The sequence below is a fragment of the Corythoichthys intestinalis genome, chromosome 5 (assembly GCF_030265065.1).
Source record: "Corythoichthys intestinalis isolate RoL2023-P3 chromosome 5, ASM3026506v1, whole genome shotgun sequence".
NCBI lineage: Eukaryota > Metazoa > Chordata > Actinopteri > Syngnathiformes > Syngnathidae > Corythoichthys > Corythoichthys intestinalis.
In genome coordinates this window covers 15,889,069-15,915,852 of record NC_080399.1, presented here as the reverse complement: position 1 = coordinate 15,915,852, position 26,784 = coordinate 15,889,069, and the positions used below count along the sequence as shown (strand labels likewise).

The 26,784-nt window shown below is 39.0% G+C and overlaps 1 protein-coding gene across 6 annotated transcripts in view; it reads right to left on the bottom strand.

Annotated features, from left to right (window-relative positions):
- The window catches only part of si:ch211-272n13.3 (ankyrin repeat domain-containing protein 26), a 41,194-nt gene that overhangs the window by 1,409 nt on the left and 13,001 nt on the right, over positions 1-26,784 (bottom strand). For 5 of the 6 annotated variants that reach the window (XM_057837551.1, XM_057837553.1, XM_057837547.1 and 2 more), the window contains 24 exons: positions 26,404-26,631; positions 26,231-26,314; positions 25,022-25,080; positions 22,635-23,075; positions 20,927-21,120; positions 20,667-20,837; positions 20,561-20,591; positions 20,352-20,493; positions 19,141-19,354; positions 18,879-19,062; positions 18,638-18,784; positions 15,889-16,351; positions 12,891-13,396; positions 9,483-9,635; positions 7,292-7,467; positions 7,131-7,224; positions 6,602-6,679; positions 6,200-6,334; positions 5,978-6,090; positions 3,116-3,266; positions 2,830-3,042; positions 2,526-2,749; positions 2,247-2,445; positions 36-81 (listed from right to left, as the gene is read on the bottom strand). In XM_057837551.1, the coding sequence (XP_057693534.1) occupies positions 36-81; positions 2,247-2,445; positions 2,526-2,749; positions 2,830-3,042; positions 3,116-3,266; positions 5,978-6,090; positions 6,200-6,334; positions 6,602-6,679; positions 7,131-7,224; positions 7,292-7,467; positions 9,483-9,635; positions 12,891-13,396; positions 15,889-16,351; positions 18,638-18,784; positions 18,879-19,062; positions 19,141-19,354; positions 20,352-20,493; positions 20,561-20,591; positions 20,667-20,837; positions 20,927-21,120; positions 22,635-23,075; positions 25,022-25,080; positions 26,231-26,314; positions 26,404-26,631 (4,446 nt within the window). The remainder of the gene's footprint in view (positions 1-35; positions 82-2,246; positions 2,446-2,525; positions 2,750-2,829; positions 3,043-3,115; positions 3,267-5,977; positions 6,091-6,199; positions 6,335-6,601; positions 6,680-7,130; positions 7,225-7,291; positions 7,468-9,482; positions 9,636-12,890; positions 13,397-15,888; positions 16,352-18,637; positions 18,785-18,878; positions 19,063-19,140; positions 19,355-20,351; positions 20,494-20,560; positions 20,592-20,666; positions 20,838-20,926; positions 21,121-22,634; positions 23,076-25,021; positions 25,081-26,230; positions 26,315-26,403; positions 26,632-26,784) is intronic. The other variant, XM_057837550.1, reaches the window with a different exon arrangement.

Below are 26,784 nucleotides of genomic sequence, written 5' to 3'. Positions count from 1 at the left end.
ACAATACAGATTTTGAGTACGGTTTCTTACCGCACCTTTGTTTAGTTCCCTTGATATGCTTCTGTCCAATTGACGCTGCATCTAAAGAAAAAAAACAATATTAACAATATAACTGACTGGGACATAGTCTTGCTGTCATTGTAAAAACGGAGATTCAAAGAGAATGGAGGAAAATAATTGTGTTTTTTTGGATATGCTGCACAATGCAAAACCTAAATTTGACATTATACCCATGAATTGGAATTTAATTGTCTAATGCCACTGACACATGGGTATGTTCAATTTTTTTTTTGTAAGTTTGAAATAGCTTGTCTGTGAAATTTGGTTGGCTAACCGGTGTAATGATGAGCAGATTCCTGTAGATAGTGACGATGCATCACTCTGGATTCAAGAACAGAACAGCTTAAAGAATACGGGGTAAATTTCAGATTTTTACACCAATCATGAGGAAGAGAAAATCTGGCATGTTGGAGGTGGAACAAGTTTAACCATTCAGAAGGAAAGTGATTACTGTAGTGATAAGGGAAATTAGCTCCACTATCAAAACCATTGGCCCAGGTCAACATGTCAGTTATTGATCTCGATAATTGAGAAATACAACAATTTGCTTGAATAACATGAATAACATTTTTTTTTTTTGCGTTAAATTACCGTATTGGCCCGAATATAAGACAGCCCTGATTATAAGACGACCCCCTCTTTTTCAAGACTCAAGTTTGAAAAAAGACTTTTTGAACACCAAATTTATTTTTATACAGAAAATAACTACAGTACATCCAAAACAAATGATTATAACAATATATTTGAGAAAAAAAGCATGTTATTTTGCCTCATTCAAATCTTAATATCTGAAAATTTAAATATGTAAACTAAAATGCAATCGCATTCGTAAATGAATGGCTTCTGGTTTTTGAAATGTAAATAAACCAAACAATTGTGATCAAACAACAAAATTGCAATAACTGCATTAATCATCAAAGTGAAGTCTAACTGTAACTGTAGTCTTGAAACAAATCTGAATAAGGAAAAACACTGCAATAAAATAATGCAAACTGGTTAAACTGAAAAGAGTAGCCTAGATCTGTCATGACAGAACATCGCTTCAATGATATCTGGCGCCATCTAGCGTTGTGAATGGGGAGAGTAGCTGAGGACTTTCATGACAGAACATCACTTCAATGATATCTGCCGCCATCTAGCGTCGTGAATGGGTATAATGTCTAGACCGCGAATATAAGACGACCCCCCTCTTTTTCAGTGTTATTTCAATGCAAAAAAAACACCGTCTTATATTCGGGCCAATATGGTAAATGAAAAGTGCAGCAAAATGGTGCAAAAACATAAATCTAGTGCAAATAATCCTATTCCAATTCCATAATCATATATAATGTATAAACAAGAGGCGTAGCCCAACTCATGCAGCCACTGGAGTGCTGTCATCCCACACAGATTTTGTATCCATTGGTCACATGACCAGGGAGTTTTTGCGCAAAAATGTTTATTGTTCATGTATGTTTATATTTAATTTTTGTGTAACGTCGGCGTGTGGCCACAGCATTTACCCGTTTTCAACTTTACATCGTGCACCAATCCGGAACACTAATAACCCAACCACAAACATGAATAAATAATAAGCATCTTTCGTGGCACGCCAGACCTACTTAGAGTGTTTGTTGCCAAGAAAGCTCAATCTTGGTCTCACACAAAAATACACACAGTCCCATGCTTCAACTGGGACCGTGTGCTTTGGTCAGATGAGACCAAGAACCATTGAACCATTTGTTAAGAGCATTGTATTAAAAAAAAAAAAAAAAAAAAAAAAAAAAAAAAAAAAACCTTAGCATTTTATAGCATTTAAGCTAGTGGACTTTTGTTACAGTATGTAAGTTAGCCAATTGTTCTTTTGTTGTACAATGTACATAGATTTTTTTTTTAGATACAGTTTTAATTTTTCATGTTCTTTATCCGATTACTCGATTGTTCGAACTAACCTGTTCATCGATTAATCGACTACTAAATTAATCGATAGCTGCAGCCCTACAATATTTACATCAGGTGTCGCTAACATTATCCAAAACGTGACATCCACATGTCGCAATTAAAATTACAAATATAATTTTTTGTATTGCTTATTTATCTGTAATTGAATAATCGGATAAAGATTACTTCCGTCACAAGGTGAAGAAACTCATTTGGACTAATTATAAATCAAGGTATCGCTGTACTATATTAATATAATGGCATACCCTGGCCAAGTAGTCCTCCATACTGCTGCTTTGTCCTTCAGTCACAGTGCCGAGGAGCCCTGAGCCAAGGCTTCTGTAGGGGGCCCCAAGAGAGCCCGTGACAACTGAAGGTGGTGGTAGTGTTCCAGGGGAGGCGATAAGAGACTTGCTGCGTTCGTTGACAAACCTCGAACTTGCTTCTGTGAGCTGGTGGTTAGTCCTGCATGGACAAAATAACCCACATGTTTGGCAATAGTATTCAGAGCTGAGCATTTCTGTTTTAACCCACCACATCCGCACCTTTTTAGATCAGAAGACAAAGACTTGCGGAGCCGCTGCTCCTCTCTGTATAGCTCTTTGAAGTGCTCCAGCTCGGTACGAGTTAATTCTTTTTGGCTGAGGGTGTCGTGTTGAACGGTTCGGGCTCGGTTCAGTTCACTCTCCAGTTCTTGGATCTTTAAGCGTAGGCTGGCCTCATTGGCTGCTTTAATCTGGTCCTGTGCCTCCTGGGTTGCAGCCTGGGACTGGGATCACCAGCAATAAACGGGCGAAAAAGGTGATCCTATCTTACGCTTACATTTACCGATTATCATTTTTAGCCTACCTGCAGGAAGATGTTGACTTCCTGTAGTTTGTGATGTAGTTCCTGTCTGGCCTTCTCCTCCACCTCTCGGCGGTACTGCTCCATTTGCCTCTGCTCCGCCTCGGAGGCCTCCACTCGGCGTTTAAGGCTTTGCACTTCCTCTTCTAACAGCCTCCTCTCTGACAGACTACCTTGGAATGCGCTCCTCTCCAGCTCCCCCTGTAGGTCTCGCACCTAAGGACAGGAAGGAGTAACAAAACTTACATATTGTTTGTGAAAATAACAGTGGTGCATCGGATGTACAAACTTTTTCAGCTCTTCCATTAAAAGCTCCATCAGCTCGGCTGTTTCTGCCCAGGTCTACCTTTAGACTGCTCATTGGAGAGGCAAAGTCACCTCCTCCACCATTGCCCATCTCTCGCATTCTCCTCTTGGCAGTTTTCAGTAGAGTCCGTAGCCTTAAGTTAATATGAACAAATAATGTGAATTAGCCAGCAAACAAATAAAAATGACACATTGAAAATGAGTAGATAAAATAAAAAGTTGCTTAAAATGAGTAAACTACACTCAGGCTTAGTCTTTAACCCTTTATAGAGCATTTATTGGCTGCCATTGACGAAGGTAGATGACCGATCTATTTTGACGGGGAGGGCTGGCTGTGACGAGGTAAATACTATGTAATTATTATTATTATTAAAAAACGTCAACTTTATAAAAGTGTTATTGAGGGCAATTACCAGAGTGTATTTGTCCTTTTATTCATTAGGGCAGGAGTAACCGACGAAGATGATCCTGCAAGAACCCTATTTTTTTTTTTACATTTTTTTAAATAAACGTTTTACATACATAATAAAAATAATAATTACTACTCCCAAAAAATACAGTGGGGCAAATAAGTATTTAGTGAACCACTAACTGTGCAAGTTCTCCCACTTGAAAATATTAGAAAGGCCTGTAATTGTCAACATGGTTAAACTTCAACCATGAAAGACAGAATGTGGGGAAAAAAAAACAGAAAATCACATTGTTTGATTTTTAAAGAATTTATTTGCAAATCATGGTGGAAAATAAGTATTTGGTCAATACCAAAAGTTCATCTCAATACTTTGTACTACTTTGTACAATACTCTTCACAAGCTTTTCACACACTGTTGCTGGTATTTTGGCCCATTCCTCCATGAACATCTCCTCTAGAGCAGTGATGTTTTGGGCTGTTGTTGGGCAACATGGACCTTCAACTCCCTCCGCAGATTTTCTATGGGGTTGAGACCTGGAGACTGGCTAGGCCACTCCAGGACCTTGAAATGCTTCTTACGAAGCCACTCCTTTGTTGCCCTGGCTGTGTATTTGGGATCATTGTCATGCTGAAAGACCCAGCCACGTCTCATCTTCAATGCCCTTGCTGATGGAAGGAGATTTTCACTCAAAATCTCTCGATACATGGCCGTATTCATTCTTTCCTTTACACAGATCAGTCGTCCTGGTCCCTTCGCAGAAAAACAGCCCGAACTTGCACAATTAGTGGTTGACTAAATACTTATTTGCCCCACTGTATATAGTGTTTTCAGGCTGCTACAGCTCCCAAAGTTTACTGAACATACCATTGGCTATTGGCTAGCATCTTCCTGGCATCAAATTGGCTAAGAGGGACCTCTCATTCTCATCTCATGTCATATATTTTGCACAACAATGTAATTATAACATGTATTTGTTATAAGTTTTGATGCTTTATAAAAGATTTATGTCTGAATTTTCGGGGGCTCGGAATGGATTAGGGCATTTATATTGGAGAAAGAATGATATATCGGCCGGAAGATATATCAATGCCGATATTTAGGAATTTGACGTGTATCGGTATCTGCATTTTTATTAATCTGACCGGCCAATATGAAAAAGTCAATTTAAAACTAGGGTTAGGGACTAGCCATTTTTCAGAGGATTGGATTTATAATGCAAAAGAAAAAAAAAAATTTTTCTGCTTCATGCTCATACAGCCTCACTCTCCCTCCGGCTGCTTTTCTTGCTCAGCAGTGAACTGCGAGTTTTAATTGTTAAAGGTCACGATGATTGACAGGCGTTGAAGGTTTGGTCTGGCTTGGCAGCTCTACCTTCAAAGACGCCGAACGTGTCAATCATCGTTTGGCTTGTTAAACACTAGTGTGCTGCAGCAACTCATTGTGTGTGTGTGCGCGGCTGTTTGCAGCATTGAGCGGATTTGACTGGACTCACTCAAGGAAGCATTTAAGAAAGACAAGCATTTTTCAGCATTATTCTTGTTTAAAAATAATTTGCATTACAAAGGCGGCACAGTATGACAGTAACATCTTTGGGAACAACACTTTTTACCCCCAGAGATCTATTTATTTAACCTTTTATTCAACTTTATAAAGATGTTTCTGAGTCTAGGAAATTCAGGCACTTCTGGAGCTTATTTTCTATTTGGGTGATTCAATAAAAATGCTCTAGGCATTTCAATGAAGTTCAGTGTTTGCATTATTCAATTTTTTACACCAATTTTTGCACTTTTCATTATCGGTCCCAAAAATCGGTTATCAGCCTCTCTAACTACCAATAATCGGTATCGGTCCTTAAAAAACTCATATTGGTCGATCTCTAAATTACATGGAAATCGCATCTCTACTTATGGAACTTTCAGTTTACAAAACTACTTCCAGAAGCAATTAGTTTTGTAAGTATTTAGGTATCACTGTATATAAATGTAATTAAGATTTGGTGTCCATATACTGGACTGTCTCAGAAAATTAGAATACACAATATTCTAATTTTTTGAGACAGTCCTGTGTATATATACAGGACTGTCTCAGGAAATTAGAATACACAATATTCTAATTTCCTGAGACAGTCAGGAATTAGAATACACAATATTCTAATTTCCTGAGACAGTCAGGAAATTAGAATATTGTGTATTCTAATTTCCTGAGACAGTCCTGTATATATACACAGGACTGTCTCAAAAAATTAGAATATTGTGTATTCTAATTTCCTGAGACAGTCCAGTATGTATGTATGTCTTGAACTGCAATAAATTCCAACTTAAAAATTGGACCATTTAGGTCTCGATAGGATGTCTGCTATGGTATACACTTTGATAATGCAAAATGATAAGATTTTTGATCCCAGGTGATACAAATAAAAGGTAGAGAACTACCTATATATTTCCTTTTGAAGTTCTGTGTTTCTCTCCATCTCCTGTTCCAGACGAGAATCAACAGCCTTCTTCTGTTCTGATACTTTCTTAGCTTTCCTCCTCTCTATTTCCACCTGCAATGCAAAGAAAGCCATCAATACTAAGGAGAGAAAATAAGACTGCAGTAGTGTATGAGTTTGTACTAGTCTTTAATAACACCATTTAAGTCATAATTAAGCTCACTTGACTGTCAAGTTCCCCTTTTTCCTTTTCGAGCTCCGCAAGACGGAGTCCTAACTTGGAGCGGCTCTTCAGCTCTTCCTCCCACAAGGCCTGAGAGTCGTGGGCACTGTTAGACAACATGCTTTGCTTTTGCACCTGAACATAAAGAGAAAAAAAAAAATCACCTTGACATTTGTCCAAAACTGAAATACTCATTGTTAACATGTTTTTCAATTGGAATTTAAAATATTGATTTACCACTGGTGTGTACTTTTCTTAGTCGAAAGTTTTTTTTTAAAATACAAAATATAAATCGCGACTGAAATTTCAACTATTACAACATTGGGTGTTCACGATAGACGTTTCATGGTATCGTTACACAATGACGCTCAATTTTATAGCTACAGGTAATGTAATACTCACCTCTTTACTGAGTTCTTCTTCTAATGTCATTTTACTACTTTGTAGGTTGGTCACCAAATCTTCCAAATGAGCTCTGACCTACACAGAAAAATAAGTAAAACTTGTATACATCGACGTGTATAGTGATTTATTAGTAGAAAATCCAGAATCACATAGCTCCTGGAGGCCCTTAAACATTGTATCATGCACTTTAAAAAAAAAGGAGTGAAAGACATCAGAAACCAAATAAAGTGAAACCAAACCAAAAGCCAAATCAAACCAGCCCTGAAGCAGAGTTGCCGTATTTAATGATCGTTGATTTTAGCCAGAGTTCATTCAAAGACACTAGAGAACGCCACATAAATTTATTTTATTCTAGAAAGTCTCAATCACACACAAACCAACTAAGTCTAAATCAATTACACCAACCATTCCTCCGTTTGCACTGTCAGACAGCTGACAAAAAATACATTTTCATAAATAAATTATTAGAGAAACATTCTTCCCGCAGCATATTATAAACTTTTTATTGCAATTTAGTTGAACTCACCTTTTTTTCTTCCTGAGTGTCCTTTTGAAGTGCTTCAAGTTTGTTGGCCTGTTGCTTCGCAGCAGCTTCTAGCTTGACATTCTCAATCTCCAACCTAATGTAGTTAAAACTCATTACATAGTGGAAACAGTGCTTTCCATTGTGCCAGTATAGCAGCTTACCTTTGTATAGTCTCCTCCAGTTGCTTAACAACAGCTTCGGAGGCAGCCGCAGCAGAGAGCGCCTCCTGCTGTTTCTGAGCGGCAGCACAGAGTTCTTTCTCCCTTTCGTCCAGATGACACCTGAGTTTGTTCACGTGCTTCTCAACTTCAAGGCATTGAGATTCCCTTTCGTCCATCTGTATGAGCCAAAAGATTCTTCAAATACCTTAATTTTCGGACTATAAGCCTCTACTTTTTCCCCTCATTTTGAATCCTGCTGCTTATAGTCCAGTGCGGCTTATTTGTTGATTTATTTGGGTTAATAGGTAATTCTTTGACAGGGGTGTCATAAGACTGCCATAAGACCGTCATAATGATGACATAACATTATTATGGGTATTGATGACATTATGAACTATGTCACTGACTTCATTTATATCCAGTATGGATTCTACATCTTTTATTTATGGAATTTTATTGTCATCATCATCGGTATCATTGACAATCATTAACAATTACAAAATGTGATATGATTTGCCCGAAGAAACCAAAGAAGACGACAAAGGCGGACGAGATGAAGCATATGCTTATCAGTTTCCCGTCCCCCATACAACTAAAGACGCACATCCGAGACCCAGGTGTTGGCTATTTTCCCAGATTTCTTGAGTTGACGTGCTTTTCTTGCAATTTCGGCGAGTTAAGTTGTCATTCAAAAAAATCTTCGACCCTTTCAGGTAGCGACGCTGTTTGAGCAGTGCAGTCTTGGTCTTGTGGTCTGCCAGCTTCATGAGCACCGTCGCCGGTCCTCTCCCCCCAGATGGGAGCAGAAGGCATTGATGGATATCCAGCGGTTCCATGTTTATTCCATACTCTTTCAACTTAGCAATTGCCAGTTGCGCCACTGTGTTCCCTTGGGCCAGGCGTCAGTTGTAATCCAGAAATGATGAGCTCATTTGCGCGTCGGCACTGGTCGAGATCGTCAGCCAAAATTTCCAGCTTCTTGATGCGAACATCTCTCTCCTCGACCGCCTGCTTGAGTTTCTCGTTTTCAGCGCGAATTAAATGGAGCTCTCTGACAATTTCCTTATTCTGGTTTTGAAACAAGCCAGTCAAGGAGACCTCCAACTTCTGTATGGAGGATTTTATTTCATCCAAGTCTCCAGGTTTCAAATTCTTTGGAGCCATACTGGGAGTCGAGCTTGCTGGCCCTGAGCACTTATCGGTTAAGATAAGAGAGTGCTTCAGAGTGCGTCTGTACGCGGCGAAGACGAGCAGCGCATGATCCATTCAAAAGTGGGGATGGCGTGGCTCAGTGGTAGAGTAGTTGTCCCCCAACCCAGAGGTTGTGGGTTCGATTCTTCGCCCTGATGAACTCGTCTAAGTGTCCTTGAGCAAGATACTGAACCCCACGTTGCTCCTGGTGCTGCGTCACCAGTAGGTGGCTGGCGAGATAGTGTAAAGCACTTTGAGCGCCTTGAAAGGTGGAAAAGTCCTATATAAGTATAACACCATTTACCAAAAGTGAGATAATTAGCCGGATGACACAAAATAACATCTGTCATAAGCATTCATTAATGCTCATGGCAGTGCCATGTCATAATTATGATGGTCTTATGACAGTCTTATGGCACCACTGTCATATAAAGTGTTAGCAAATACCATAACTAACAATTAATGAAACAGTTGGAACAGTAGCTGAAGAAATCATTAGCACAGAACATAAATTTTGATTGTTATTTACGCTGCAATGCATGTTTGGAGGCCTGTTAGATGAAAATAGTGTTGACAGCAGGTGGCAGCAGAGGTTAACTGTCTCCCCCAAGGGAGCACTGAAGGCCAAATGAAGCTTCTTGAAGCAATGAAGCTATGATCCAATTGGCTGCAAAGCTTCATGGTCGTTCATTTGATCCTTGACAGTCTGATGATTCTGCTGTCAAATATTACTGGTTAATATCTTTTGGTGTAAGTATCCCAAAATACAGCAAGGACAGCTGCGGCTTATAGTCCAGTGCGGCTTATCACCGAACAAATGACGTTTTTGTGTCAAGTTTGGTGGGTGTCGGTTTATAGTCAGGTGCGCTTCATAGTCCGAAAATTACGGTATGTATTTTTATTTAATATAGGTAACTCGTTGGCAGCGATAGACATCTGATCCACTTTGATTGGGAGGGCGTGCAGCAATCGTATGAGTGAGATAGGTAATGCCAATTACCTTTGACTTAAGGCTATCCATGTCTTTGTGGAGCCGGGTTTTCTCATCTTCCAAATCATTCCGATAACGGGTGTTGACCTCCAAAGAAGCTTCGCACATCGACAGCTTCTTTAATGAGTCTGCTAACTCTTGCTGCAGCTGTCTCTGATTTGCCTTTATAAGATAAAAACAAAGCGTCAATCACGTGATCGAACTATGTTAGTCAGGCATTAAGTTTTCGGGTTAAACCAGGTAAGTGCATTTGCTAAATTGTGTTAAACTTGTCGTGTAGAAAGCTTGTGCAGTAATGTATTAGGTCTCCAAACAGTTCCTCAACGGCTACGGTGCGTCCTTGGTTTATGTTCCAACCGATCGAGCACAGACAGTTAAACCAATGAAGTTTCCGCTAAAACAAGCAACACATGACTGCAATCAACTGATTATATTGAAGACACCCTCCAGGTTGGTGCAAAGGTGTTGTCTTGTTTCGTTGGAATTAAATTCTGCGAGGCCACTGTCATAAAGGTACACCAAGGGTCTCAAACTTGTAGTCTGGGAGCCAAATACAGGCCCTTGCGTACATCATTTTGGGCCCTCCTACTTGACATTTAAGGCATGGTTCATACTGCAGGTCTTAAAGTGCATGTGACACGAAAAAGCATGTTTATTTCATAATACACGCGGTATTTTATGCTCCTGAATGATATGGCCCGCTTGGATGTGTGTGGAAGCGATCGCTATATTTATTTAGTTTTTTGAATCCCGCGCCATGAAAATGAGTGACTTCCGGCTTCGGTCTTGCATAGAGGAGGAGGGCGCTGTGACGTGTACGGATGAAGGCGTCCTCTTCACTATACAGCCGTACTATTGTGTGTGAGGACTAAGGATTCAGCTGATTTTGCGGATTAATATGTTTATTTTTCGCATCACGCCAGCCAAACGGCTGCAGAAAAATCTTGCTGTATGAGGGAGAAGCGTGTGCGCATTTTTGGAGTTTCAAAAGGTTCCTATTCACTGTGGATATTGGCCAAAACAAGCCCTACTACTGTGGGACCATTGGACTTACGAGGAAGTGAGTAAACATCTTGTTTTGTATTAAGTCAAATACGAATACAGCGATTACAAAGTAAACACTACAAACTTTCTTTATATAAAGGACTACTTACGTTTGATCATTGATAGGTATGTAAAAAGCTCTCCTCATGCACATTAGCTGCACGTTAGCTGCACAACAACTGCAGCCGCCCTCCTCCGTGGAACGAGCTGTAAATTGCTCTCCGCCGGGCGGTTTGCCGATCCGCGAAGACAATCGACAACCCAGTCGTCATGTCAAATAATCCAAGCTAGTTATGTGTGATTTTCCGCTTTGAAGACTTTGAAACATCACTCGGTTCGGGTTAGCATGTCTGCTAGCTGTCAAGCCTCTTGGTTTGTTTACATTCTCCGAAGCCGGGAAAGGGAAATTACATATGTCCGATTTAGGTGTCATAAAATATCGTTCGGGAGGTACGACAGTAAAGGTGAAGTCGACAGTTTTGACCATTATGGAGTAATTTTGCCATGTCGTCCTGAATAAGTGCATTTTTATTATTTCATATTCCATTTAGCACAACACTGTTATTTGTCATGACCATGCCATTTATTTAGCAGTTGGGGAAATACTTGGATAAAAACAATATCCTTAAAAATATTGAAGTAAAGAGACAGAAACAATGACATTTTGCAGCTCTCTTCGTCGCGTTTTCCTCGTTGTGAATAGTTCCTCCTCAACGATGGGCTGACTGGTCCTTCACAAGCCATTTATTTAGCTATTGGGGAAAAATACTTGGATAAAAAGAATATCCTGAAAAAATGTTGGAGTAGAGAGACTGAAACAATGACATTTTGCGGCTCTCTTCGTCGCGTTTTCCTCTTTCTGAATAATTCCTCCTCAATGGGCTGAATAGTAAAACCGATGAGCCCAGTCTCCCGCTGACGTCATCCACCTGTTGGGGACGCTTGAGCCCTATAATGGTAGGCGTGGCTAACGGCAGACTAAAAGAATAATTTCTCGTCATCTGCGCTTTGCTAAATTGTTGTATATAGCCGAATCATCTCAAAATATGATTCTAATTCACATAATAATGCTATTTAAGATTTTTTTTCTCCTGTCGTATGCTCTTTAATGCACAAATCTGATTCCCCCCACCCTGTTTTTCAGATCTGAGTGTGGCATTAACTTGATGGTCTGAATGGGACAGGTTGCATCGAAGTGGACCATTTCAAATCCAATCTAGGTTATTTTCTTATGTGGGTTTAAATCCGATCTGGGCCACATATTTCCAGAATATGGCTGCAGTCTGAACTCTCAAGTCTCACAAATTGGAATTCGGTCATCCGCTAATGACGTTAGTTTTTCATTGCTTAGTAACGGACAAACAGACATTTTGAATAATAAATATAATTACCTTAGTTTTATGGCTGGGTTAAAAGAAAAGCGGTTGCGCGACGTCTGTAAACGGGGGTTTTCAGGGTAAAACGGACAAATTATAAATAGTTTGGGGGCTTAATGTGCCATGAATCTGCTATTGCAGCATATAGACATATTGTTCTATCAAACACAACAGTTGTTTTAGCTTAAAATACAACAGTTTCTTTTCAAGAGGAGCACAAGAGCAGAAACTGCTTTTTCAGTCTTGTCTGTGTTTTCCGCCATAAATAAAACATACTGAAACAATAACGTATTTAACTTTGGGGATTAAATATATATGTTGAAAAAGTTTTTCTTTGCTTGCTACCGGGTCATGTTGAATAAGGTGCTATTGGAACGGAAAAGTAAACTGTTGACTGAGGGGGCATTAACATTAGTGATTTTTTTACTCACAAAAACAGTGAAAATTTCTAAAATTTAATTTGAGGTCGAAAATGAAGATGATTGCCCTTATGTGTCCTCAAACAGGTAAGACATGCTTACATTGTGGTCATATTTTTGTTTGTTCTTGCTGTTGAGCTGCTGCTGTGCAGAGCGCGGTTGGATATTTATGTGCATTTATTTTAGTGTCGTTAAAAGGGGGTTGTTAAACAGAGGCTTATTGGCCCTTTAAGTGTTCAAATTTGTTCCTGTGTCATTGCGCTGTCTAGCTGCGGGGTTTTGCATTATATTACACGGGCGCTTTTATTTCCAATACAAAAACGCTAACACACCTTTGGTGAAATAGAACTCTGTCTTTGTAGTAGTCTAGTAGTAGCACGTAAACTATCCCTCATGCGTGTGTATTGACATTGTGCACGCCTTACATAGAGAAAACGCACGAGCATGACAAATTTAGACCGAAACGGCTGCTTTCGATGGAATTAACTAAAAAATGATCCTTAGCACCAACTGTTGTGCCTGACTTCCAGCACCACTGACATGCTGTCAAGAAAAATATATGCTCGCACGAGTCGTACCTCTCTTTCACTTTTTTCCTCCTGTAATTGGTGAATATTTTCTCGAAGTTCAGCAGCTTTTGCGTCCAGATCCTGATAACGGTCCTGCGCAAGTTGCACTCTGTCCTCACAGTCTTTGCGAAGTTCGGACAAAATGTTACTGAAAGACTTTTGGGCGTCTGTCACGGCGTTCTCCTTTGCAACACCTTTGTTTTGGGCCTCCTCCAGCTGTTGCCGTACCAACATGCTTTCACTCTGCATTTGGGCCAAGCGCTCCAGCGTGGCCTCTTGGCGCGCTGCGGCTCGAGTGACCTGCTCCTTTTCAGCCAACAGAGCAGCTTCCAGCTCTTTAACGCGTGCGTTTATCTGGTCGTTCTCGCGCTGCAAGGTATTTAGCAGGAGGTTCTTCTCAGTTAGCTGCAGCTTGACGCAATGAGCGTCGTTCTCAATGCTGTTTGCGTGTGCTTCTGCCTTGGATAGCTTCTGGGAGAGGCTGCTGACTGCTTCATGCTGACTGGATGCATCATCTGTACAGAGAAGCAGGAGTAAGGTCTCTAAAGTGCAAAACGGAGCTTCTGAGAAATTTGGCTCAAGTGAGTTAAATGGCAAGAGTACACCTATATCATTACATTCCAATGCTATGAACCTTCTTTAATAGAATAAACACGGAATTTTTATTTTCGGATGGAAAAAAAAAGTAAATAAAGGCTAATATTTCCATGAAGTGGCTGCCTGACATTGGGGCAAACATTTAATTAATACGAGCCCTATTTTAGCCAGTAAATGGCGAGAATCTCAGATTGCTTGTCTATCCTTATGACATCATTAATACATATTACCACATGCACCTGTGCTTGAGTCTATCAGTGTGTATGTGCATGGGTATAGTTCACATCACAAAATGGCTGTACTTGTGTGTTGTGTATTTTTTTGTGTTTAAATTAAATATACACGATAATATCGGTCGCCGATAATTATCGGCCGATAATGGCAATTATGACGTCACACAGATAATCCAGATAATAAAAAAATTCTACCAATAATGCAATCCGATAATTATATACTTGACTTAGCCTCCAAATGTGCGCAACCGAAGAATTCAGAACCCTCCCCTCTCTGAAGCCCCTGAGGGATGAGGGGCTGAGGAGGTGGAGTTACACGACAAGAAATAGTTGAATATTATGGCGGCTGTTACTAAAAAATCGACGCCCTCGCCATCTACGAAACATGTACTGCAGAGGTTCCACGAGGCCGAAAGAAAGCGTTCCAAGTTTTTTTTTTTAATGATTAAGAATAATAATGTATTGCTTAAAATAAGGCTGTTAAGATTATTTTCAGCTAGCTATTTCTCTTCCAAGAAATCTGAGAGAAATACACTTGAAGCGCTGGCAGATAATTTCACTTATTTCCAATAGATTTACTCTTAAAACTGACTAGTTTTAAGGAGGTGTGTTTTGCAGTGTATTAATGTTATTTATGTTAGGAATGGCTTACTTTTAAAGGCATTTTTGTGCAACTTAGTTATTTACTCTGTAAGTAATAGTTACCAAAAGTTTACCATTACACAATGTCAGACAATGTCATTATTTAGATGTTGGAATTGAATACTTGTTTATATTTTACGTTGAAAAAAAAGAGCAATAAATTATATTTTTGCACAGTAATATTTTCTTTTGTGTATACTTTAAAATTTTACATAAATCTTTTAATAGAATTATCGGCTTGACATTATCGGTTATCGGTTGGAATGAGGAGGAAATTATCGGTTATCGTTTGAAAAATGTATTATCGTGCATCACTAGTTTAAATATTATTTTCTCAACTGTCACAACTTTATTAATTTTTTATTTGCATACTATGAGGCATGGGCTTAGTTTTGGTAATCAAAAAAAAAAAAGAAAAAAAACCCCCCAACACATTTTGGGTTATGTAGACCACGTTATTAACATTTGGTCTCCAACTGTGGCGAAATGTGTTACGTACAAATATGTACGTTAGGTCTTAATACTATGATTATATATTTACTATTAACAATTAGAATGTAATTACTGTACTTTTTGGACTTTAAGTCGCACTGGAGCAGTGTTGTTTTTGTCAATGATGACGACAACGAAAATATTTCGACAACCAACCATTTTTTTCATGTCGATGACGTCACGATGACGCTCTGAAAATGTGTCTTGTGAGACTAAAACATAACGAGATGCCATTTGTCGTCTGAGGACACCAGAATAAGATGAAAATTGGCCATAGTCTCCGTCATAAATTATTGGATTATATTAGTGGGATATTTTCTTATTGTAATTGTATTTAACACGCATTTAGCAGTGTTTGGTCGTGTCACTCATGTGACGTGCGTACCTCTTATTTATTTATTTATCTGAACATTTGAAGTTTATATATGAAAACATTTTGAGAATTGTTGACTTAAACCGGACGAAGACTAACACATTTTGAAGACTGAGACGAAAATTAAAATGGCTGCCAAAAACAACACTGCACTTGAGTACAAGTCGAATTTTAGGGAGATCATTTTATTTAATCAGAGACCAAGCACAAACATTAATCATTATAGTCGTAATAAAACAGAACAAACTGCTAACTAGGTATCTTAACATATTAACAGTTATTCGGATAACGATAAACAAAACAAACTTTCAATCTCGTTCCAAATCCATTGGAGTCTTCAGCGTCAATATCACTTTTGAACAACTACACAAACTCAAAGTAGAGGGCACACATCGAGTATATAGGTCGCAGGCCTTGTAATAACACACCAATGTTTTATTTTTTTATTGTTTAATATCATAATATTTAATTAATAGCCTGCAATTGGGAGGACTGGCAGTGAATGCTATTTTCGTTTCGTTTGAACGGTCATTTGCTCCTGCTAGTGGAAATGAATTGGACGTCTAGCGGTTAATGGCGGCCAATAAGTTAAATAAATGTCCAATAAAGGGTGAATCAACCATCTTTTACATGAAGGTTATTCATACAAGTTTAATGCAGTCATACTCACTTGAGAGTCTATCTTGAAGGCGACGGTGTTCCTCCTTCTCCTGTAGCAACGCTTTCTCTGCATCCGACCGAGCCGCCATGGAGCGCTCGGCCTCCTGAAGAGCCACCGTTAGACGAGCGCGAACCGACTCCAACTCTGCCGCCATGGTCTCACGGACCCCGCGCTCATTCTCCAGGCGAGTCGCGGCGACGGTCAACTCCGACTTCATAGTTGCCGTCTGGTTGTTGAAGTCTAAGACAGATTGGTTTAAGGTGTCACTGTTGACTTTGAGCGCTCGCCGGGCTTCTTCCAGTTGTTCCTTGAGGGACTTATTTTCCTCCTGGAGGTCTCTCTGCTTGATGCTGCTGTTGGCTTGGGAACTTTCAAGGTCTGTCCTGAGGGTGCTCAGCTGCTCGTGAAATATGGAAATCTGCTGGAGCAGCTCGCGTTCCCGGTCGCCGGCTTCCGTCAGCTGAGACAAGGCCTGTGAATGTTTTTCAATGCATTAAGGCAGGGGTGTCAAACTCATCTTTGTCCCGGTCCACATTGTTGTTATGGTTTCTTTTGGAGGGCTATTATGTCTGCCATGATAAATCAGTTAATTGCTGATCAGATGCATTGACTATTTACTGTAAATAGTCAATGAATCGTTTAGAGACACTGTGTTCAAAATTATCCGAATCCTCATTTTTGAGTCTCTTAACCCTATATTGCCTAATGTATCACATTTGATACACCTAAAATTTCATGATTTTGAGACTAATTCAGAATTTTGACATTTCTTTTTGGAAAAAAAAAAAAAAAAAAAATGATGGATGCAAGTCAACACATGGATCTGCAGGTTCCATGAGAAAAACAAACAGGATTTAGCAAGGGTTATAGATATCTGAGCGCTTATTACACATATTCATTTTGACTTTTCTTATTACAAATTTTAAAAAAAGGTTTCATTAGGACCTTATTTTTCAAATTTTGGGATTCTCGGATAATTGCTTCATATTGCTGGCATTAAAGGGTTTAATACCAAATACTTATTTTTTGTGTTTAATGTTTTGTTCACACACACCAGGTATTTAACTCATTGACCGCCATTGAAGGGGACAAACATCAATGGCAGCGAATGAGATAACATATATTCTTTCAGCATATAATTTAGAAAGAAAAAAATCAGTACATATGAAATGTATTTACAGGCTGCCGAAGGCCTAATTATGGATCCTGAAACTATATATTTATTAGGGCTGTCAAACGATTAAAATTTTTAATCAAGTTAATTACAGCTTAAAAATTAATTAATCGTAATTTATCGCAATTCAAACCATCTATAGAATATGCCATATTTTACTGTAAATTATTGTTGGAATGGAAAGATAAGACAAGATGGATATATACATTCAACATACGGTACATAAGTACTGTATTTGTTTATTATAACAATAAATCAACAAGATGGCATTAACATTATTAACATTCTGTTAAAGCGATCCATGGATAGAAAGACTTGTAGTTCTTAAAAGATAAATGTTAGTACAAGTTATAGAAATTGTATATTAAAACCCCTCTTAATGTTTTCGTTTTAATAAAATTTGTAAAATTTTCAATCAAAACATAAACTAGTAGCCCGCCATTGTTGATGTCAATAATTACACAATGCTCATGGGTGCTTAAGCCCATAAAATCAGTCGCATACAAGTGCCAGCAGAGGGCGACAAAACTCCAAAAAAACACAAGTAACAAGTTGGCATTGCACTGTGCTGTCAGTTTAATCTGTTTTGAGCAGGGCATGTGCATTAATTGCGTCAAATATTTTAACGTGATTAAAGAAAAAAATTAATTACCGCCCGTTAACGCGATAATTTTGACAGCCCTAATATTTATTAATATTTATTTGCCAAAAGAGGAACTAATAAATTGTTACACATATTTTTTTAAAATTTGAATAAACCCCTTTATGAACAAATTTTTTAATTTTGTTTTTCAGCAAGCGACCTTAACATTTTTTAGAAAACACGCTATGCTTTTTTTTAATGATCACTTCTTGTTCTGTAATACTGCAAATGCAACACAATAAAAAAAAAGTTTTCAAAGAACTTGTTATTTCAAGTCACTATTTCGAAAGCGATACAGAACCCCCTCAAGATATAAAAGAGGTGTCATTCAAAAATTTGTCAGTCGACATATCACAGATGTTATGAAAATATTTTATAAAGGTTGAAAAGTTACCTAGTGCTGCTTTAAGTTTAAATACATAAACAAAGGTAACCCAATTGGAATTTGAATCTGGGTCTCCTCAATGACAGTGCAATGAGTTGTAAATGGAACTACACTTTGGCATCACAAAGGTGGCCAAGGCTAAGTTCACAAAAATCAACATTTCAAGTAAGCACAATGTTTCAAGTTAGCAAAACTTACATTTTATTCTAACTCAACATTTCAAGTTTTGCTTACTAATGTAAGCTAGGACAACTCATTTTATTAAAATCAACATTTCAAGGAAGCACAATGTTTCAAGTTAGCAAAACTTACATTTTATGCTAACTCAACATTTCAAGTTTTGCTTACTAATGTAAGCTAGGACAACTCATTTTATTATGTTACCGGTGTTAACTTGATAAAATGAGTGACGAATACTACAAAAATAAGAAGTTACTGACGAATATTTGAAAAGTTTTGTTGTGGTTACTTAAAAAGTTAGTACAACTTTCTGGAAGTTTTTATTTTTTTGACAGTGTAGGTAATGTGCCATAACCCAAATTTTGCCTCCTTTTACCTCGTTACTTTTGCCTATGTTTCTTTTATTCTCCTCTTCAATCTCCTGCTGCTTGCGCACATGACTGTTGAGCAGATTTTCTAACACCGTGCGTGCGCTGCGCTCCTGAGCCAACAGCATTTGAGTCTGACTGTTGTCCTCCTCGAGCTGGAGAAATACAGGATGCAAACAAAAATGTAATCGAGCAAATTAACTCTCAACAGGCAAATTCGTCATTCAACTTAAAAGCTTTTGAGTTTACCTGCTTCTTGTTGCTGACTAAAATTCGCATCTCCAGTTCCAAGTTTCTAAGGGAAAGTTCCACTTTCTGTTTTTCTTGAACCTCAAGCAGCCGCTGTTCCTCTGTTCTCTTGAGCTTATCTCCGGTGGTGTTGTACATCATGGTGGCATTCCGGCCATTTTCTTGCTCCTGTTTTAGCTGAAATCTGAACCAACAACACAAATATGGTGAAACAGACACAACCTATGAAAACAAAATACAGGGAAAAAAAATCTTTTCTCACTTGAGGTTGGTAACTTCCGTTTGCAAGTCCAACTGGTTGCGCTCCAAGGCAGATTTAACATTTTTCACCTCATCCAGTGAGCACTTAAGCTGCGTCTTTTCTGTTTCCAGGATGCTCACTTTGTCTGCATAGTAGCTGTGACGGCTTTTGGCCTTCTGAATGGAGCGCTCGTACTTGTGGAAAATGTTCTGCAGCTTAACCATGCTTCTGGAGTCTGAGGAATAAAACGGCAAAAGTCCCGACGCTTCTCAATGACATTTATACTGTACAACCATGGTGTCAAACATACGGCCCGCCGCAGTCTCCAATCAGTGCCTGACAGGCTTGTTGTAGCTCACTCATACTGTACATTAGGGTTGTAACTAGGGCTGCAGCTATCGAATATTTTAGTAATCGAGTAATCGACTGAAAATTCTATCGATTAATCGAGCATTCGGATAAAACTTTTTTTTTCGGCTTTAAAGCTTCACGCTGATATAAGCACACCGTATTGTTATTTACTTCTAATGAAGGAGGGTACGTTTAAGTACATGGGATTTTTAGTTTTTCTTTTTACCGTGGTATTGAAATGGTATCGACAATCGTGGAATCTTAATGGTATCAGCATCAACTACTAAATTTATAGTATCGTGACATCCCTACTGTACATACAAAATCACATGCTTATATTTTGACATTGGTGCCATAAAACACCATCAGAGTGTGACGGCCTTTCTAACGGCGTTATTTTTTTTCAGTAGTGAGTAATCTAAATAATTACTTTTCCCATGTTTGCAACGCCGTTACCATTACTGAGGATGTGAAGGGCGCGTTATTACAGTTTTGTTGAATGAAGCACAAGTTGTCTGAATTTGTCACTGCTAGAGAAGAGTGGGTGGGGGAGGAGGTAAGAAGGTGATGACGTTGTTGCAATCGCGATGATTAGCTAGGTGGCTCGGAGCGTTAGCATAGCATTCACGTTCTTGTTAGCATTATCATCATTGACTGTGGCGAGCGTCGTCTTAAACTTGTTTTCACTTTTGTTTTTTTTAAACATATAGTTCATGACGTCCAGGTGCGTACAATTTTGACTGGGAGTCCCGGTCAAAATAGATTGGATATCAAGCGCCGTCAATGGCAGCCAGTGAGTTACCTCGACATTGACAAATTTATACAAAATTCAAGACACCAGCTTATTATTAGATTTCTGTTTTTTAATTCGCCAATCGTACCTGTCGTGATTGAGTCCAGGTTCTGAATGAAGAGGGAGCTACATCGATGACCTGAAGCGTGAAAGTCCGAATCATCCGTCGTCACGTCGGATGACGAATTGAGATCGCCGAGATCTTCAGACATCTCCATTTCGTCTGATTGCTGAATTGATCAAAATGTTTTGTTAAACGAAAGTAATCTGTACAAAACGGTCAAAAAATATTTATACCTGTTTTTTCCGCAGTTCTCCAGTTTGACACCTAAAAAAGATGGGGGAAAAAAGTGGCAACAGACGGATGCTTAAAAAAAAATTGCATGTTATAGTGCATATTTACCTTCCTTCATCGTCTGATACATCGCTTAAAGTGCTGTCGTCAAACAATGACAGCTCCGTGTTGTCAATGTGAGGGGTTCTAGATGCACGGGCCTTGCTATTCCCTGCCAGCTGTACGGTCTTCTCTTCAGCCTGTTCTCTGGGTTTGCTTACACCTGTCTGTGTCATATGACTGAAGAAGCAGGACATGTCCAACAACACCGTTGTATTACAGTAGAAATGTATGGGCTTTTGTGTTAAAAATAACAATACAGTGCAAACCTCTCAGATGTTAGCGGCTTCTCTGTTTTCTGTGCCTGTTGGGAGGCTTCTGCTTGATTTGATGTTTCATCTTGGCACGTTGACCCAGTCTCAAGTTTCTCAACGGCAACCCCCTCTGTTGCGCTTCCATCTGTGTCACTGAAAGCCCTGAGATTTTTCACCGAAACATCAGCCTCGGGAGTCTCGTTAACAATCTGAAAGAACAACAAAAAGAAAAAGGTTTGACCCTATTTCAGTGTTAGTTTTGCACATCTTGAACCAAATCATTCATTATTTAGAGACCCATTAGAGACCTAACACCCGAGTGTAGTAAGTCAACTTGACAAGAGACGCACACTGAAAAGAGAAGACAATTATTTCAGTACTTCACAGAGAAGCTAAGACATGCAAAGACCATGCAGTTAAAAATAAATACAAATACAAACACAGAATGACAAAGAATATACACAACTGAACACGCGATAGAAACAAAACACTGTAATTGATCTCAAACGTAATCGAATCAAAGAAAAAAAAAAAAAACATAAGATATCCTAGGATTGCGCAACGTTCTACTTAGGGTGCTGATATGAATGAACATTGAGTGGGATTAATTTCACTCTGTTGTAGTCAATAAGTTAATGGTAGAAAAGGTTTAGAAATATTAGCCACGTTTACATGCTTTTATTCATACCGATTCAAATCATTCCGAATGGAAATTTCACATCAGCTGTTTACATGTCACTTCATCTATTCCGATCCAGCGTTTACATGTGACTGCCTTTATTCCGAAAGGACGTTTGACAACTGCCGTCTGACATGCGCAGATGAATCAAAACAAAGCGTCACGTTGCAAAACATGGAGATCGATCGTCAGATCAGCTGCTGTTTTAACTTTTCGAGTGGAAACAAAACTTCAGAATGATACGCCGTTCATTTAAAAAGTTGTGTGGGTGCGCTGTGCGTGTGCTTGGAAGCCATGTTGCAAGTGACGTCACCACGTCACCAAGTGACGTCACCACGTCAGTACGGAGCATGCGCAGAAAGAACGCAACCAGACACCATTCCGCTTCCCTGTTTACATGATATAATTTTACTTCTAATCGGTTTGGGAAAAGGAATATTCCACCCCTGTGAATCGGAATGAAATTCCATTCGGTTTGGGCCTGTTCATTTCAAATGAGGTGTTTATATGGAACACATTTATTCGGTTTGAACAAATATTCCGATTGTAATTGGAATATTTGGCTCCATGTAAACGTGGCAATTGTCTTGGTCTCATATATGTCACAAAAACCTGCCATTTTAACAATGGTGCGCGGACTTATTTTATGCATTGTAGGTCCAATTTTTACAGTAGATTTTGGTGAGTGATACATTATATTGGACATTTACAGGCCTCTTTAAGCACATAGATGTCCAACTCAAGATGCAGGGGCCATTGTCGTCACATTAAAAAATTAAATGTTAACTAAATTGGACAGTTGTTGAACGAAACCGGTTATTAATGACATGTTGTGAGGTGATCATACGGTATATTTCCATTGCCACTATAGTGGACCTCACCAGGGAAACCCTAAGTACGAATGGCTAGCCCATGACAAAAATTAATTTTGACACCCCTGTCTTGCAGCTTTAAAAAAAAAAAAAAAAAAAAAAGTTATAATCACGTTGAAATGAGAAAGCAGATTTTGAAATGACTAAGGGAGACTGGCGGACCCCTTTCTACCTCTTTCTGGACTTCCTGGTTCAACTTTTCACCATCCACGTGACAGTCGTCATGGGTCACAACCGGTAAAGAAGCAGAATATCTGCTTGACCAGCAAGGTTGAGTATGTTCTTCAAGGTTCTTCTCATGTTCATCGATTTTAAGTTTGCGGTGGCTAGCAAAGTCTACACTCTTCCCCTTCTTTGCTTCGGCTTCCTCTTCATCACTTGACTGTTCTTCACCAGAAGATGAGTCCATTTGCTTTCCACTTTCTGATGGGATTTGTCCTTTTGCTTCCTTTGGCTCCACTTCTTCCCAGAGGTTCTCATAATTGATGTCTGGTTGAACATCATCGTCAAGCCTTTCCTCGGGACTTTGTTGATCTCTGATGATATTGCCAGGGAGGGACGTGCGTGGATGACTTGGCTCGAAGTCACATGACTCAAGTGTCTCATCTTTCTCCTGGGATAGCAATCGGAAAGGGATAAAAAAAAACAAAAAAAACAAGACAGACCAAAAAACAAGAAATTTCACAATTATCATTCCAGACAGTATACTCATATTCTGTGAATATCTCATTCATGGCAATAGACTTCCAGGCCATTTCGACTAGGACTCCTAGTCAAAATGGATTGGATGTCTATCAATGTTAATGGCATCCAATGAGATATTATCAACCAGAGTCCCATTACTTTTTTCCACATGGTATATATCTAGTTAGAATTACAGTGCCTTGCAAAAGTATTCGGCCCCCTTGAATCTTGCAACCTTTCGCCACATTTCAGGCTTCAAACATAAAGATATGAAATTTAATTTTTTTTGTCAAGAATCAACAACAAGTGGGACACAATCGTGAAGTGGAACAACATTTATTGGATCATTCAAACTTTTTTAACAAATAAAAAACTGAAAAGTGGGGCGTGCAATATTATTCGGCCCCTTTACTTTCAGTGCAGCAAACTCACTCCAGAAGTTCAGTGAGGATCTCTGAATGATCCAATGTTGTCCTAAATGACCGATGATGATAAATAGAATCCACCTGTGTGTAATCAAGTCTCCGTATAAATGCACCTGCTCTGTGATAGTCTCAGGGTTCTGTTTAAAGTGCAGAGAGCATTATGAAAACCAAGGAACACACCAGGCAGGTCCGAGATGCTGTTGTGGAGAAGTTTAAAGCCGGATTTGGATACAAAAAGATTTCCCAAGCTTTAAACATCTCAAGGAGCACTGTGCAAGCCATCATATTGAAATGGAAGGAGCATCAGACCACTGCAAATCTACCAAGACCCGGCCGTCCTTCCAAACTTTCTTCTCAAACAAGGAGAAAACTGATCAGAGATGCAGCCAAGAGGCCCATGATCACTCTGGATGAACTGCAGAGATCTACAGCTGAGGTGGGAGAGTCTGTCCATAGGACAACAATCAGTCGTACACTGCACAAATCTGGCCTTTATGGAAGAGTGGCAAGAAGAAAGCCATTTCTCAAAGATATCCATAAAAAGTCTCGTTTAAAGTTTGCCACAAGCCACCTGGGAGACACAACAAACATATGAAGAAGGTGCTCTGGTCAGATGAAACCAAAATTGAACTTTTTGGCCACAATGCAAAACGATATGTTTGGCGTAAAAGCAACACCGCTCATCACCCTGAACACACCAACCCCACTGTCAAACATGGTGGTGGCAGCATCATGGTTTGGGCCTGCTTTTCTTCAGCAGGGACAGGGAAGATGGTTAAAATTGACGGGAAGATGGATGCAGCCAAATACAGGAACATTCTGGAAGAAAACCTGTTGGTATCTACACAAGACCTGAGACTGGGACGGAGATTTATCTTCCAACAGGACAATGATCCAAAACATAAAGCCAAATCTACAATGGAATGGTTCAAAAATAAACGTATCCAGGTGTTAGAATGGCCAAGTCAAAGTCCAGACCTGAATCCAATCGAGAATCTGTGGAAAGAGCTGAAGACTGCTGTCCACAAACACTCTCCATCCAACCTCACTGAGCTCGAGCTGTTTTGCAAGGAAGAATGGGCAAGAATGTCAGTCTCTCGATGTGCAAAACTGATAGAAACATACCCCAAGCGACTAGCAGCTGTAATTGGAGCAAAAGGTGGCGCTACAAAGTATTAACGCAAGGGGGCCGAATAATATTGCACGCCCCACTTTTCAGTTTTTTATTTGTTAAAAAAGTTTAAATTATCCAATAAATGTTGTTCCACTTCACGATTGTGTCCCTTTTGTTGTTGATTCTTGACAAAAAACTAAAATTTTATATCTTTATGTTTGAAGCCTGAAATGTGGCGAAAGGTTGCAAGGTACTGTATAACACCCAATCATTTGATTTGGAGTAGACAGCCACGTCTTCCCCATCTTAAAATGTCATTAGCTTGTTACTTCTCACCTTGTCAGTTTGTAAATGATTTTCTATGTCTGCCGCCATTGGTGAGACTTCAGGGGTGCCTGAGAAGATACATAGCCTTTAGAACATGAGCAACACAAGAAAGTATATTAACTCAGTTGCTCCCAAAAACTTATATTTTTAATTGTTTCAGTGTCCCAAAAACGTATTTATATGTCTTTTACGTTTTTTTTTCACAAGAGACATCTCTAGGTTCTGATGCAACTACGCTCCAAAGCACAACGGACAAAATCCATTTTAAAGCAATAAAACTGGCCACTGGAGAGCAGTAGCGCATTTGGTAAGAACTCATAGCGGACCATAAAAGGAAATGAATGAAGTGAAATAGTCAGGAAACGGAAGTTGGAAAAAGTAAGAAGAGTGAGAAAAATGTGGAGAACGATGTAAAACTCAAGGCACATGCCCCACACAAGTTTCCTAGGTGAATTCTGTTATGAGGTAGTGGTCACTACAAAAGAAAATTTTTTAAAAATCTATCTTGATGAGACAGGCGGTGATAAGGGAAAAATTTACTCTGTCTGCCGATACAGCCGCGGCCACAACAGCATCATCTCTCAGTTCAATAGTTTAGTTATGTGTAAATAAATTGTTACTTTGCTATTAAAAGCTCTATTTGTCCTGTTGTTAATGTTATTTTGTAGAAGGAAAACATTATTCAGATGTTTGGGATGTCAAATAAGCAAAAAATAGCAGTGTTAAAGTCAAAGTTATGTTTGAAATGTATGCTTTTACAAAAAGCTCAATTTCTGTTTTTTCATCAGAAATTGGAAAATTGCTCAAACTAAGCTATTTTCAAATGCTAATTTCTAAAGAATGGAAAAAGATAAGAACTAACTTTTTTTCCTGCTGAAAGAAGAGAGTCTAATCTTTCTTTTGGTGGGTTCCATGTTTATATAGCAATAGAACAGAATTTTCTGTGGGCCTTGCAAAATCAGTCAAAATCCAGTAAAACGGCCAGGAGCGAAGGGGGTTGCTCCGGTAAAAATGGCTTAATTTATAAAATAAGATTAATGCCATTGGAACAGAAGGAATATTGTTGATGTGTTTCCTTAATTTCAGTGATGTAAGTGTTAATATGCCAAGGTTACTGTGAGGTCAATGTGAAAACAGTTCAATTTTAGGGAAACCTATGTTCATGTATTGCTGTCAATGTCAGCCAATAGTTAAGAAATTTTCTGTGAGATTTTTAACCTTCTCCGATCTCTTCCTGAAGCTGCTGATCATCACTTTTGGCTTCACTACATATTGAAGCTGTTTCTTGGTCCCAATCAGATTCTGAAAGAGAACAAACAAACAAACAATAAAAGATTATGTACATTTATTTTGGATAGCAAAGAGAAATAAGTAAAGTGAAAAGTGCTTACTGTCACTTTCCTGAGGCATGGTCTTCTTGGAACGAGGCTGGGGATGAGGAACCTTTTTCTCATCCCCGCCGAATCTCCTCGGAGGAGCGACAGGTGCTTTTGGAGATATGTTGACATCTTTCTCCATACTGGAGGATCGAGGTAACTCCTCAGGTGCAGGAGGCGTCTTGGTGCCTTCGGGCAGGCTTTTCTTACTGGCATCGCTAGATGTATCCCAATCTGATGCATCTGTAAAAAAAACAAAACAAGAAAGGGTTGGAAATTAACCATTTTGGAGCAGAATTTAATAGGGCTGGAACTAACTAACAATTATTTTCATAATTGGGTTACTGACTCGGACAGTTAATTAAACTATTAATCGATTACTTGAACAATTAATCG